Here is a 15,274-nt window from a genome sequence, read left to right as displayed (position 1 = left end):
GCGTACAAAGGGTATTATTAAGCTTCCCAACTAGTATAAGGAAACGGCCTTCTTTATCAACATGGGTATCAATAGGTTCAAAAGTGAGGTGGCAAGCAAATAGAATCGCTACACCCCGTTTTTTAGCGTTATGATCACAGGTATGATAGGTATCCGGGTATGGCTTACATCACAATTCGGGGTGGGAATTGAACCAAAAAATGGGTTTCTTGAAGGAAAAACAGGTCGACTCTATGGAGCTTAAGAGTAGTAGCTTAAGAGTAGTAAAGAGTTTCTCACGTTTTTGGGGGCTGTTGAGCCCTTTTACATTAAAAGACAGAACACGGAGACCAATGGGCAACCAGTAAGGACAACATATCTGAGTATGAAAAATAGAGGCCAAGAAATGTCGTGGTCAAAAGGGAGGAAAAAAGAGGGAGTAGGGGAGAAGAGGGGTCAGTTGGTCATCTGGCGAAATAGGCCAGGACCCATTGAGCTGACAGAAGGGATACTACGTATCTGAAGAACACCTAGGTCAGCTAAAGGGCTAAAATCCCTGAGGGTATATGGCGAGGCATTAAAAAAAAACATCACAGACTAGGTAGGGACAGGTCGGCAACTTATACCACTTGGGAACCCTGAGGAAGAAAATTAGGGAGAAAAACAACAATAAAGGGTGAGCGAAGCAAAAGTGTAAGAAAATAGAAGAAACATACATATATACATATATACATACATACACAGTAATAATCAAATAAATACAGCAAAAAATAAAACAGCATATATAAACAGAATATAAAACAAACATAAAATATGCAAAAAAAAGAAACATGGAAATGGCAAAATAGACTAAACTATATAACGGGGTGCTCTCACATGTCAATGATAGAAAACAAGAAGGAGACTAATGAGAGCCAGGATGACATCTCATGAGGGCATAGTAACAGGTATGGGGAGAAGGCATACAAGAGGTAACATCAAAAAAAATATTATAGTAAGTCCAAAGAATACAAAACATTCAGTTAACCCTGCGTCTGGTGCAGCTGGTCTGACAGGCGCCGCAAGTGGGCGCAGGGGCCTGCCCCTCCAAGCAGGGCCAGATTAACAATGGGGCGGATGGAGCTACAGCTCCAGGCCTCCACATAAAAATAGGCCCATTGTCATGACAACATGATGTTGACTGGCCATTTGCATTCCACACGGTCAGCCATAAATTATAATTAGTAAAATTGTATTTCTATTTACCTCACAAAATGAAGGATTTTTTTTCCTTTTACATATTTAGGGAGACATTGGAGCAGAGAGTATAGGGGGTACGCCCACATGGCACTGGCCACACCCACACAGCACTGGTCACGCCTCCTCTGCTTCTCATAATAGGCCCTTTGGTCATTTTCAGCTCCAGGCCCATGTGGCCATCAATCCGGCCCTGCCTCCAAGTACCTTCCTTTCTCTAGGTGCTGTTTGAAACCCCCCTAGTCAGTTTTCCCGCTGCCTGAGTGGAGTGCAGTAGTGACCTTCCTGGCCTCTCAGGCTCATTGCGCCCAAACTCGTCCGACTTTTGAAGGTACGTATTTCTTTTTATTTCCTCAGAATTTTGTGTGTTTTACTCATTTTCTGAATGAAAATTACAAAGGTTGTGGGTATTTTGCAGAAATATGTAGGTTTGTCCAGGGTGGCCTCTTAGGCACACTGCGCCTCTTAAAATTTAGTATTTTTTGTTTTACTTGCTTTAAGGTTAATAAATGTGGTTTTGTGAATCAGATTTCCATATATTGTCTCTTTGTACATCCTAATGAAGGTCACTGATCACTTTAAGAGCATTAGAATTGAGTTAATTAGGTGCTAATGACGATTTTATAACAGGCGCCTGTCAGGCACACTGCGCCTGAACCTAGGAGTCCCAGAGGTGCGCCTGACGCACGGTTAAAGATAACGGCCATTGTAGGTCATAGTATCAATGAGGGTTAAATTGTTAAACAAAAAAAAAAACAACCTGGTATCGGAAGTCAAGTCACAGGAGGCAGAACTGAAAAGGCAGATAAATAGGGGACAGTGGTACATTCCAGACAGGAAGGTGTCTTCTTATGTCTTTGTGGGAGTGGAGGCACGGCTGAAGAATCCCCATTTTCTGTGTGGATACCCAGCTTAGACAGTAAAGATTGAGTCTCAGCGGGAGATCTGGCAGTGAGCATTTTCCCTTGATGCCAAACCAAGATACGAAAGGGGAAACCTCATTGATATTTGATGTTGTTCTGGCGAAGCAGGGAGGTGATGTGTTTAAAGTCTCTGCACTTGGCTAATGTAATCAGAGAGAGGTCCTGGAATATTTGTAGGGTGAAATTATCAAAGGATAAAGTGTCAAGCTGTCGAACTTCCTTCATGACTGCCTCTTTTGCAGTGAAGTAGTGCATTCTGAGAATGACATCTCTGGGTTGGGAAGTATCTTCCGAGCGAGGGCGCAGGGCCCGATCCAAAAGGAAGTGATCCTCCTAGGTCTCAGGAGAAAGCTTGGCAAAGGGATGATTAAGGTAAAGCTCAAGATGTACTTGTTCAACCTCCTCCGGGATCCTCCGAATTCTTAGATTGTTCCTCTGCACCCTATTGTCTTGATCTTCATAAGCTTCCTGTAGTTGGGAGATGTCTTGACGAATTTGATCGAAATCAGTCTCGAGAGATTGCTGAGACGTCACCACCTCCTCTACGCATCTCTCAAGTTTATCAGTTCTGCCGCCAATTTCTGCAATATCGGTTTTCAGGGAGTGGAGGGCTTGTACCGAAGTTTTCACATATTTAACTTCTTTAAGTAGGGAGAGAAAGTCCCGTTGAGTGATAGGCGCAAGTTCATTATCCTCAGATTCCGAGCCAAGTGGTCATGAGAGTGTTCAGGTGTAGCAGATCTAGGGTTAGAAGTGCTTTGGCTAGTGAGGAATGAGGTGAGGTCACCACTTGAGGACTTTTTACCTCCTTTAGGCATCGTGTGAGGGAGTAGCGGGTGTGGACACAAGGCGTAGCTCAGGGCCAAGAGGGATAAAGGGCAGGCTTATGGAAAAACCATCTGAGGACCAGAGGTCACCATTAAAGTTACAGATTCTATTAGAAAACAAATATGTCTGTAGGTTAAACTAGTAGGGGAGCATAAGTGTAAAGGTACACAAATGGGGAAATTTAATTATATAATAGGAGATATTGTTTAATATAGTGTCCCTAGGGTAGGGTTGAGAGGGGTATATAATAAGAGGACAAACTGGAGATTAGGGGTGGCTATGAGGAGATGTCCCATTTCTCACGGGACTCACCATCACATGCCTGAGGAGACAGTAGCTGCCCTGCTTCAGGACATTAAATGCGGGGCAGCCCACACACAGTCAGGAGCCAGCCAAACTTGTGGGGAGAAGTCTTTGCAAGAAAGGAGCTCAGGAGGAAGAATGAAACAGGAGGGCTCTGGATCCGGCGCTTCCAGTCATGGGAGTCGCGACAGAGCAGTACAGGGTTCAGGGAGCAGGTGGCCAGACTCCCAGTTCAGAGAGCCGGAGGAAGGAGAAGGATCCAATGGCAGCATGTGAAGAGAAGCCACAGATGAGACACAGACCCGTTACTTCCGGTCACGGCCACTGGGGGAGAGGACCGTGGGCTGCAGAGAGCCAGCGTCTCACCCAATGGCCCGCTTCCCAGGTAAAAGAGTTCAGTGGTGGTCATGCGGGAGGAAGAGTCCGGAGGCTCGGGGCCGCCGCAGGCTGGAGGGTCACGGTGGACCTAGAGGCAAATCTAGTCCCCGGCTGCAAGAGTGTCACGGCCAGGGTATTTCAGCATGGCGCTAGGCGGGTGTTACCTGTGAGGTCGTTGTGGCGCGGGCTGTCTGGTGGCGGAGCTGGTGTCTGGCGGGGGGCTTTGGCTGCGCGCGTTGTTGTGCGGCCCTGTTGTCACTCTGCGCTGGTGAGGCCTGGCGGCGTCTCCGTTCCGTTTGGCATGGGCACCGCCATCTTGCCTTCTGACCATGTGATGAGGCTGGCCAATCCTGGTGAGTCACATGTTCCCTCCGGCCAGTAACAGCATGGCATGGGGTATTTAGGAAGGGTCAGTGCCTTCTTTCTTTGCCAGTGCAACGTGTATCTCAGCCTAGCTGAGGAGTTCTCTGTGCTTTCCTGTTCCTGTGAATTCGCTGTTTGCTAGTCTGCCTGTCAGCTCCTAGCTCCTACTGGACTACCCCGCTACCTCCATCACCCTTGCCCATACCTGAGTGCCTGAGCCTGCTGACATCCTGCGCTTCAGTTCACTATCTGCAAACCTGGCTTGATTATTTTCAGTTCACTACCTGCAAACCTGGCTTGATTATTTTCAGTTTCACTACCTGCACACCTGGACTGCTCTAATTGTTTCTACCTGGACATTAACCCTTTTGCTCCCACCACAGAACTCTTGTGCACATTTATATTTTCCTGGACTTTTATTTACTGCCACATTATATGTCTACTCAAGCACTTATTAAAAATCCTAGTTTTATTTTCAAATCTGCTTCTGTGATCGCTCCTGCTACCACCCCGGGTCCACAAGCAACCCAGAACAAAACAGTTTGCACTGGCCCCATGGAGCCGGCCACGGATCAGGAGTCAGGAGTGGATTTGTTCAGGTGCATTTCTGGTCGTTTAGAAAATCTGGAAAACATGCAGCATCAGATGGCTAAATTTCTGCAAGAGATGTCCAAGCGACAGGATAGTTTGCAAACTACCAGCATCTACATCCGCATCAGCGTCTGGGAATACAGGAGGCAGATCATCTCCCCGCTTACATCTTCCTTTACCAAATAAATTTGACGGCAATCCTAAACTCTGCCGAGGATTCCTAAATCAGTGTGACATACATTTTACCCTGCAGCCTGACAACTTTCTAACTGCAAGAACTAAAGTGGCTTATATAGTCTCTCTGTTATCCGGCCAGGCCTTGGAATGGGCTTCCCCACTCTGGGAGCGCTCAGATCCGCTGCTGGATAATTACGCAGGCTTTGTGTCATCCTTCAGGAGGATTTTCGATGAACCTGGGCGTACTGTATCAGCATCATCAAACATCATGACACTGAGACAAGGGGTCCGTCCTGTCAGTCAATATGCCGTGCAATTTCAAATTTTAGCATCAGAGCTCAAATGGAATGAGGAAGCCCTCACCTCGACCTTCTGGCATGGGTTGTCAGACCGACTAAAGGATGATCTAGTCACTCGAGAGCTTCCTACTAATCTGAACGACATGATTTCGTTGTGTATCAAAGTTGACCTACGCTTCAGGGAACGTCAGGCTGAAATAAACAGAACTGACCGGCAAAGGTCATTTACCCCCTCCATTTCTACCCGTCCCATTCCTTCCCCTACTGAAGAGGAGCCTATGCAGGTGAATCATACACACCTCTCTAAAGAAGAACGTCAGAGAAGAATGCAAAAGAACCTCTGTCTGTACTGCGGAGAGTCCGGTCACCTGTTGATCTCCTGCCCCCGTAAACCGGGAAATGCCAAATCCTAACTGACCCTGGAGACATCAAGTTAGGAGTTATGAACCCGTCTCCAAAAATTAAAGATTTCACGATTACCCTAGCCTTGGATCTTAAACCCAAACCTGTCTTTGCTACTGCTCTACTCGACTCGGGAGCAGCCGGAAATTTCATAACGTCTAGTTTCATAGATAAATTTCAGATTCCTTGTTTGTCTCTCAACCATGCCACCTCTCTGACCTCCATAGACGGACGTCCTCTAACTAACGGGATAGTCACCAAAGAGACTCAACCAGTATTGGTCCGAATTGGGGCACTTCATTCTGAGTCCTTAAAATTCCTGGTGATATCAGAGGCCTCTCAAGAAATTGTTCTTGGTCTACCCTGGTTACGTCAACATAATCCCAGGATTGATTGGAGTTCTATGCAGATTCTGTCATGGGGTATGGACTGTCAAAAATCCTGTCTTCCAAAAATTCGACCTGTGAGAAAGACAGTTCCATTAGTTTCTTCTGCCATTCCCAAGGAATATCAGATGTTCGCCGACGTTTTCTCTGAACAACAAGCAAATATCTTACCCCCTCATAGGGAATGGGACTGTCCAATTGAATTGATACCTGATAAGATACCACCTTGTGGTCGTACCTATCCGCTGTCCTTGCCTGAGACTCAAGCCATGACCGAATACATCCGGGACAACCTGGCAAAGGGGTTCATTCGCCCTTCTACTTCACCTGCCGGAGCTGGGTTTTTCTTCGTTGGCAAGAGGGACGGTGGTCTAAGACCATGTATCGATTATCGAGGCCTTAATGACATTACTGTAAAGAATCGATACCCTCTTCCCCTGATTACTGAGTTGTTTGATAGGGTCAAGGGCTCTGTCATTTTTTCGAAATTAGATCTAAGAGGGGCTTACAACCTCATTCGTATCCGAGCTGGCGATGAATGGAAGACCGCTTTTAATACCAGAGATGGACATTTCGAGTATTTAGTAATGCCTTTTGGATTGTGTAACGCCCCTGCTGTCTTTCAAAGTTTCGTTAATGAGATTTTCCGGGATCTGTTATATGTTTCGGTTGTTGTCTATCTGGATGACATACTGATTTTTTCACCCTCTGTGGCTAAACATCAAGAACATGTTAAAGAAGTTTTGACCCGTTTGAGAAAAAACCACCTTTACTGCAAACTGGAGAAGTGCGTCTTTGGAGTGCCCAGTGTACCTTTTCTCGGCTATGTAATATCTGGCTCCAGTTTAGAAATGGACCCCAAGAAGGTACAGGCAATTCTGGATTGGACCCGACCTCAGACTCTGAAGGCCATCCAGAGATTGTTGGGCTTCGCAAATTATTATAGACGCTTCATTAAGGGATTTTCTACACTGCTGGCTCCCATTACAGCCTTGACCCGCAAAGGTGCTAATCCTGCCCAATGGTCACCTGAGGCAGAGTCTGCCTTTCATCTTCTAAAACAGGCCTTTATCTCAGCACCAGTTCTTCGACAACCCGATCTGGACAGGCCTTTTTTGTTGGAGGTAGACGCATCATCTGAAGCTGTGGGAGCAGTCTTGTCTCAACGTTATGAGGACAACCGAGTCCATCCGTGTGGGTTCTTTTCTAAAAAATTCTCTCCTGCCGAAAGGAACTACGCCATAGGTGAGCAAGAACTACTAGCTGTAAAGTTGGCGTTGAAGGAATGGAGATATTTGCTAGAAGGCGCCAAGTTTCCATTTACTGTATTTACGGACCATAGAAATCTCCTATTTCTCAAAAACCTCCAATGTGTGAGTCCTCGTTTGGCCCGCTGGGCAATATTCTTTGCCAGGTTTCAGTTCACCCTGACCTTCCGGTCTGGAGCACTTAATCAGAAGGCTGATGCCCTATCGAGATCTCTCCTCTGTGATGATCAATCTGAAAATCAAAACAATACCCCTGTCTTAGAATCAAGAGTTTTCGCCGCATTACAACTTCAGCCTCCTACGGGAAATAATTTGTGGCCCCGGAATTAAGGAAGCAGCTTCTCACCTGGGCACATTCCTCTCGCTTCGCAGGGCACTCAGGCACTCGGAAGACCTTGGAGTTCCTGAAAAGACACTATTGGTGGCCTTCTATGAAGGCAGATATAATGGAGTTTATCTCTTCCTGCTCCTCCTGTGCCCAGCATAAATCATCACGACAAGCTCCAGCTGGGGAATTGCTTCCATTACCTACTCCATCACGTCCATGGACGCATCTCTCCATGGATTTCGTCACAGACCTGCCAGTCTCTCAAGGTTTCAACACTATCTGGGTTGTAATAGACCTATTTTCTAAGATGGTCCACTATATACCGTTGAAGAAGTTACGTTCTGCCCCTGACCTGGCACAGTTGTTTGTCCAACACATATTTCGTCTACATGGCCTTCCTGCTGAAATTGTCTCTGACCGTGGTGTGCAGTTTACTGCAAAATTCTGGAGGGCTTTGTGTTCTGTTCTTCAAGTGAAGTTAAACTTTTCCACGGCCTACCATCCGCAAAGCAACAGCTCCACCGAGAGAGTTAATCAAGATCTGGAGACTTTCTTAAGAATTTTTATGTCATCTTCCCAGGACAATTGGGCTGCCTTGCTGCCGTGGGCTGAGTTTGCACATAATGCTTCCTACCACTCGTCAACTAACCAAACGCCATTTCAGGTTGTATATGGCCTTCATCCTCGTGTTCCCGAATTCCGAAGCCTGCCTGTTTTCGATGTTCCGGCCGTGGAGGACACGGTGCGGAATTTTGCTGCCATCTGGACTCAAGTACGGTCTGATTTGTTGAAGGCATCCTCTCGCTATAAGACCCAGGCCGATAAGAAGCGTAGAATAGTTCCACACATGCAAGTAGGAAACCAGGTCTGGCTGTCTACTCGGAACCTTCGTCTAAGAGTTCCGTCTATGAAATTCGCACCCCGCTTCATCGGTCCCTTCACCATAACAGAAGTCATTAATCCAGTGGCCTACCGTTTACAGTTACCCCCATACCTAAAAATTCCCAATTCCTTCCATGTTTCCTTATTAAAGCCCCTAGTCCTGAATAAGTTCCATATAGCTCTACCTGCTTCTCCTCGAGTCCAGACGGAGAGAGGAGTTGAGTTTGAAGTCGCCCAGATCTTGGACTCTCGTCTGCGCAGAGGTCATCTTCAGTATTTGTTGGACTGGAAAGGTTACGGTCCAGAGGAACGTTGCTGGACCGATGCTCGTGATGTCCACGCTCCCACGCTCATCAGGAGATTCCATTCTGCCCATCCAGAGAAGCCTGGGGAGTGTCCTGAGGCCACCCCAAAAGGGGGGGGTACTGTCACGGCCAGGGTATTTCAGCATGGCGCTAGGCGGGTGTTACCTGTGAGGTCATTGTGGTGCGGGCTGTCTGGTGGCAGAGCTGGTGTCTGGCGGGGGGCTTTGGCTGCGCGCGTTGTTGTGCGGCCCTGTTGTCACTCTGCGCTGGTGAGGCCTGGCGGCGTCTCCGTTCCGTTTGGCATGGGCTCCGCCATCTTGCCTTCTGGCCATGTGATGAGGCTGGCCAATCCTGGTGAGTCACATGTTCCCTCCGGCCAGTAACAGCACGGCATGGGGTATTTAGGAAGGGTCAGTGCCTTCCTTCTTTGCCAGTGCAACGTGTATCTCTGCCTAGCTGAGAAGGAGTTCTCTGTGCTTTCCTGTTCCTGTGAATTCGCTGTTTGCCAGTCTGCCTGTCAGCTCCTAGCTCCTGCTGGACTACCCCGCTACCTCCATCACCCTTGCCCATACCTGAGTGCCTCAGCCTGCTGACATCCTGCGCTTCAGTTCACTATCTGCAAACCTGGCTTGATTATTTTCAGTTCACTACCTGCAAACCTGGCTTGATTATTTTCAGTTTCACTACCTGCACACCTGGACTGCTCTAATTGTTTCTACCTGGACATTAACCCTTTTGCTCCCACCACAGAACTCTTGTGCACATTTATATTTTCCTGGACTTTTATTTACTGCCACATTATATGTCTACTCAAGCACTTATTAAAAATCCTAGTTTTATTTTCAAATCTGCTTCTGTGATCGCTCCTGCTACCACCCCGGGTCCACAAGCAACCCAGAACATAACAAAGAGGGTGTATGGGCCTCAACCCACAGGAATGCAGGAGGTGTCCCCTGGCTCTGAGGACCACAACACTCAGGACAGGCAGATGGCGTGGGGTAATCAGGGTCGAGTAATGGCCACCAGGTGGGAGGCTGTAAGGGAGGTTCTAGATAGGTGCCGGTCGGGAGCTCTGGTTAGACATGTTTGCACCCGTTGCCTGCCAGGCCACGCTCCCCGATGGAAATATTTTTCTGTTAAACATTGTATTATTTATATATCCATACCCTTAATGGGTCTTTGTTCTATTTGTTATTTATTTAGTTAGTTTTATGATGTGTAATGCATTATTGCTCTGATGAATAAAAGACATGTAAAAAAAAAGTGAATACTTAAATGTGACTGTACCCCTGAGTTTCAGTCCCATTACTAGGACATTTTCCGGGTTAACCTGGCTAATTATACCGCAGGCAAAACTTGGAAATGGATGTTAGTTATAGCTGACAGGGAGTAGCCTCCCAATTCTTCCTCTATGCCATTTTATGCAATTCCTCACATTTTCTGAAAATATTACAATATTGGAATTTAATTTTGAAGTTGAATAGCCTTTGATAAAGTAATTATTACAGGTATTTACCAACTACATGCTGCTGTGCAGCTTGGACCAATGGGAAAAAACCCGTGCATACATAAAACCAATGTGTACATTGTGAGCGTTTTAAAGTATTGATGGCTGGGGACAGTCTGACTGGAAGTGGTAGGGAATTTCATATGTGTTTTGGTGCACGGGAGAAGTGATTATCAGAGATGAGGAGAGAAGCAGAACAGAGACTGATCTAATAGCACAGCAGAGAGAGTTTCTGTATGGAACTGTGGTGTTGAAGGCTTTGTAGTTGAGGCTGAGTAATTTAAATCTGAAGGAAGTATGAAGTCATTGTAGGGCTATGGAGGAAATTTACAGTTAGGGGCCAATTGGTTGGTACTTTGGGGTCTATATATCAAGCAGTGAAAAGCGTGGAGAAGTGGACCAGTGGAGATAGCAACCCATAGCAACCAAACAGCTTTGAAGTAGCATTTATCAAGTATGGTCTATAAAATAATAGGCAGAAAGCAGATTGGTTGCTAATAGGTAAGAGTTGATTGGTTGCCACTGGTCCACTTCTCCACGCTTTTCATTGCTTGATACATAGGGGTCTTTATCTCTCTCAAATGCTTAGTACATCTACCCCCCTCCACCACCACCCTTATTTCATGCACACAGAGCTATAAGTGGTGTATAATTACACATTAATCTAAATCATAAGGACCAACCCCAATCTTGCCTCCCCCTCCTCACTAGTCAGTGCCCACATTGTCCCCTTCCCACTTGTCTGTGTCCCATATGCCCTCTCATAACTAGGCTGTGCCTCACATGCCTCTCCTCTCCAGTATGTGCACAGTGCATGACATTTCTTTCCTAATCTACTTGTGAACCACATGGTCCATCCCCACTTCATTGTGTCCCACATGTTCTTCCTCTCTATGCTATGCCCCCTCCTTACTTGCTTGTGCCCAACATGCCCTTACCTTCTTGCTTCTCATATGCCTTTCTCCCTATCTGCATTTTCTGTACCATGTGACTGGAGTAGTCACATGACATGGTGTTGTGTTGAGGTAACACGAAGGGTACTTAGCCATTATCTTATAATATATGAATGAACAGCAGGTAAAGGCAGGGACATGGTGGAACAGCAATCCATCGTGTATCAGGTAGACATTAGCTGTGTTTACAGATAATTCTCTAGTAAATCTAAATGTACAATATGGAGTATACAAGCGCTACATGAATAATTGATAATAATAATAATACAATATACTAATAAAAGATACAGGATTTAAAAGGACTATAGGTGTGCAACATTCTTTTCCCTTTAGCTCTGGTTCTTATTTCCTCGTAATCCTTTATTTCATCTTACTCCGTTTATATCAGCTTCAATCCTCTCCATTTCTTTCTCCATTCTCCCCCACAAGCAGGTTTTAGCATGATATAACATAATACATTTACTGACAGCTACCAACTGAAATCAGCAGTATCACCTTTCATACATCACCCAAATATACAGGATGCAGTCAATATCCCGGCCGCAGGGACTCCAGCGGTTAGAATACAGATGCCGAAAGCACAAAACTAGTCAGAATACCGGCCCCGGTATCCCGACCTCCAGGATCCCGAAGGTAAATACTGCGGTTAGGGGGGGGCGAGGTTAGCACTAAGGGGGGAGCGTTAGGTTTAGGGTGCGGGGAGGTTAAATTTAGGCACTAGGGGGGAGGTTAGGGTCAGACACGGGGAGGGAGGGGGTTAGAGGTAGGGACAGGGTTAGGATACCTACCGACGTGTGTCGGTATACTAACCCTGACGGGATTCCGGCGTCGGGATTTTGACCACCGGAATCCAGAGCGCCGGCATCCTGTACCAATCCCAAATATACTTATGAGCTATAATACAATATAACAGTGTATATGTATATTCCCTAAGCTCATTCTCTCTTCAGACTTAAAAGAACCTACATTAATGAATTACCTTTTCAAACTGCAATTTGATTCCAAGGGCAATGATTAAATACTTGTAGCCTATCTGCAAAAAAAGAAAAAACATAATTACTGACATAAGTATGCTATGTAACATAAAACAAAGCTAAAGACTTATAGGCAGCAGGTAACCTGTTGCGGTTAATGCTCCTAAACATAGATACAGAGAATTTGACGGCAGATAAGAACCACTTGGCCCATCTAGTCTGCCCTTTTTTACCTTTTGGTAACCTCAACCCTATGTGATCCACAGTTCTTTGTAAGGGTATTCTTATGCTAATCTCAAGCATGTTTACATTGCTCTACTGTCTTAGCCTCTACCACCTCTGATGTGAGGCTATTCCACTTATCCACTACCCTTTCTGTGAAGTCATGTTTCCTCAAATTCCCTTTGAACCTCCCTCCCTCCAGTCTCAGTGCATGTCCTCGTGTTCTAATACTTCTCTTCTTTTGAAGAATGCTTCCCTCCTGCACCTTGTTAAAACCCATGATATATTTGAACGTTTCTGTCATGTCCCCCCTTTTTCTTCCCTGCTCCATACTATATATATGGAGATCTTTTAGTCTTTCCTGGTAAGTTTTGTGATGTAGGCCATGCACCATTTTAGTTGCCCTTCTTTGTACAGTCTCTAATGTATTTAATGTACCTAGTAATAGTACTCTATGCAGTTCTGTAGTGCTGAGAATAGCATTGGATTCACAATGTCACATAGAGGAAAGGACTGCATGATTTATACATGACGGGTGAAGTCAATACTGGTGCAAGTAAAGTAACATCATTTACAGTGAGCTGACACAGCACATAACTATGTGTCCTATTTTGAACCATTGCACCCCCAACATAAAAAAATGAGCCCGATGGAAAGATATTTCATCCCCTTTGTGAGCACTGCCTGTGCCCCTGGAGTTTTATGCACATGTTTAAGCACTTGTCTGTGTCCCTTTGGCCCATCTCCCTCAGTAACAGTACCTGAGAGAAATGCTTGTTTGACCGTCATGTTAATGACAGGCATGAGATTCAGTGGATAATTGTGAATGGTCAGGCAGGTCAAGGTCTAATATTTAGTTTAGACTACAAACTAACAGTTTTCCTGTAATAATGCTTATTTAACTACTTCACTTCTACGGATTCGGCCTAAGCTCTGAAGGGGTTCAAATCGGGGGGAGGGGGGCTTTCCTAAAAGTCCCTCTTAAATAGCTGATGTCGCTCGGAGTCGGATGGCGTCAGGAAGCCTGGCCCCTCCAAGGACTACACTACAGAAACTCCCAAAAGCTTAAAAATGGCAGCGAGAGCACTGAATGAAAGTCCTCTATCCCCCAGAATTTTGGCAACCACAGAATCAGGGGAACCCTCATTTCAAATTATGTGACCCCCTGAGAAGTTGTTTTCTGGTGATCAAGTATGTAGAAATGATTATGAAGTCCATGGATGGATGACTCTCCCCAATTCTGACTTCAATAAACTCAGTTGCACCCTTATTTGAAAGAGGAGTATCATCTCTTTCAAATTATGTGCCCTCGTAGTGGTTATTGTTCAGGGATCACCTGTGTGAGCGCTGACAATATCAGCCTACACTGCAGAAATACTAGCAGAGCCGACGAATGGGAAAGGCACTGACCATGCACACTTGGGGGCTCTCTCATTTGAAAATGGGGAGTCCCTTTTTTGCAAACAATGTGCCCCTTTAGTAGTTATTTTATGGTGATCAGCAGACAATATCACACTATGCTACAGAAAGCATTAATAATTCCAGAGATGGGGCTGTTCTATATGTTCTATAGAGATTACACAGCGCTAAAATAAGGTAAAAATCGTAATACTTGTAAAAAAAATATTTTTATTCAATTAAAAAATCACATATAACAACTTCAATTAAACTGGATAAACTAATTGTACTATAATAGGAAACATACAGTCCACCAAACTTTCTGCAATTACAGCTTGTTTAAATTGTATAACTAACACATTAATGTTACAATGTTACTACCACACAAAGATGTAATAAATAATTACTATATATATTGAATTGTTGAAATGAGACAAAGAAATTTATTTTAGACTCACTCCAAGGAATATAAAGCAACAGCTCTTTAAAAATAAGCAGGTTGATTTTGATTAATATGCAATCGAGTGGTCCTCTGGTTTATATTATACACTTCCAAAGTACTGCCGAATATATGGAAGTTTAGTGATCTATAGTGCGCACACTCTTGTGTTATCTGCCTGTGAAACACAAAAAGAGCATACACCACACTCAAAATAATCCATAGTATAAAAAAAATAGTGTCCCACAATGGCGCCATTGTAGGACACTATTTTCTTTATACTACTAATATATGGAAGTCCCAGGCAGTAGGAAAAATTCCTTGGGAGGCCTGTTATACTCCTTTTCCACTAACTTCAAGATCCCAGGTTATTGCACATGAGCACGCATCAACCCAGGATTTTGGTAAATGGAAACGGCTTCACCAGGGAAGCCAACCCTGCTAGCGAGCAGGGTTATTCCCAGGAAGGACCTGGGTACACACTGACATATATAATGGCAGATCAATTGATCGGCCAATATATCTGGTGCCCGTCGGCCAGTGTGTACCAGCGATGTGTCTGTGAACGACATTGCGTCGGCTGTGCTGCGCAGCTGATGGACCGATATATCTGCAGATACATCTGTCCATCGGCAAGTGTATACGGGCGATCAGCCGACTGTCCGTACACATGTAGCGGCAGCTGTGGGGAGGGTAGTGGACCCGCCCCTGCCCCAACCTCCAGGACCCGCGGCTGCCTGGAAGATGTTCGTTCAGTGTATATGTACGACCATCAACTACAGATATGTCTGCAGATCACGCGATCTGCAGATATATCTGCTAGGTGTGTACCCACCTTAAGGCTCAGTGTAAATGGGTAACCCGAGTCTTCCGACCCAGGAGCTGTTTACAGCACGGGGAGAGCCACAGGTAAAAATAAAATCTATTGGCACCAGGCATCTGTTATAGGAATACCAGTGCTGTCTGGGATATACTGATTTTCTAGGTATATTGTCATTAATTAACAGCTGCAAAATCCAGAGTGACTTAAGGTCTGACAATATAAATATATATTATGTCCTAGATACATGGGATGCTGTTTAGGCTCTGTTTGTTTGTATTAGAATTTTATGACTTGCATTTGGTGTGGGGTG

The 15,274-nt window shown here is 45.3% G+C and overlaps 1 protein-coding gene across 3 annotated transcripts in view; it reads right to left on the bottom strand.

Annotated features, from left to right (window-relative positions):
- Positions 1-15,274, bottom strand: part of SQOR (sulfide quinone oxidoreductase) — a 72,195-nt gene that overhangs the window by 22,186 nt on the left and 34,735 nt on the right. For all 3 annotated transcript variants that reach the window (XR_015878430.1, XM_088472818.1, XM_088472819.1), the window contains exon 4: positions 12,088-12,141. Coding sequence is in view for 2 of the 3 variants with exons in the window: in XM_088472818.1 (XP_088328944.1) it covers positions 12,088-12,141 (54 nt within the window). In the remaining variant the exon portion in view is untranslated. The remainder of the gene's footprint in view (positions 1-12,087; positions 12,142-15,274) is intronic.

The sequence above is a fragment of the Taudactylus pleione genome, unplaced genomic scaffold (genome assembly GCF_031769625.1).
Source record: "Taudactylus pleione unplaced genomic scaffold, aTauple2 ptg000129l, whole genome shotgun sequence".
NCBI lineage: Eukaryota > Metazoa > Chordata > Amphibia > Anura > Myobatrachidae > Taudactylus > Taudactylus pleione.
This window is presented reverse-complemented; position numbering and strand designations above follow the sequence as displayed.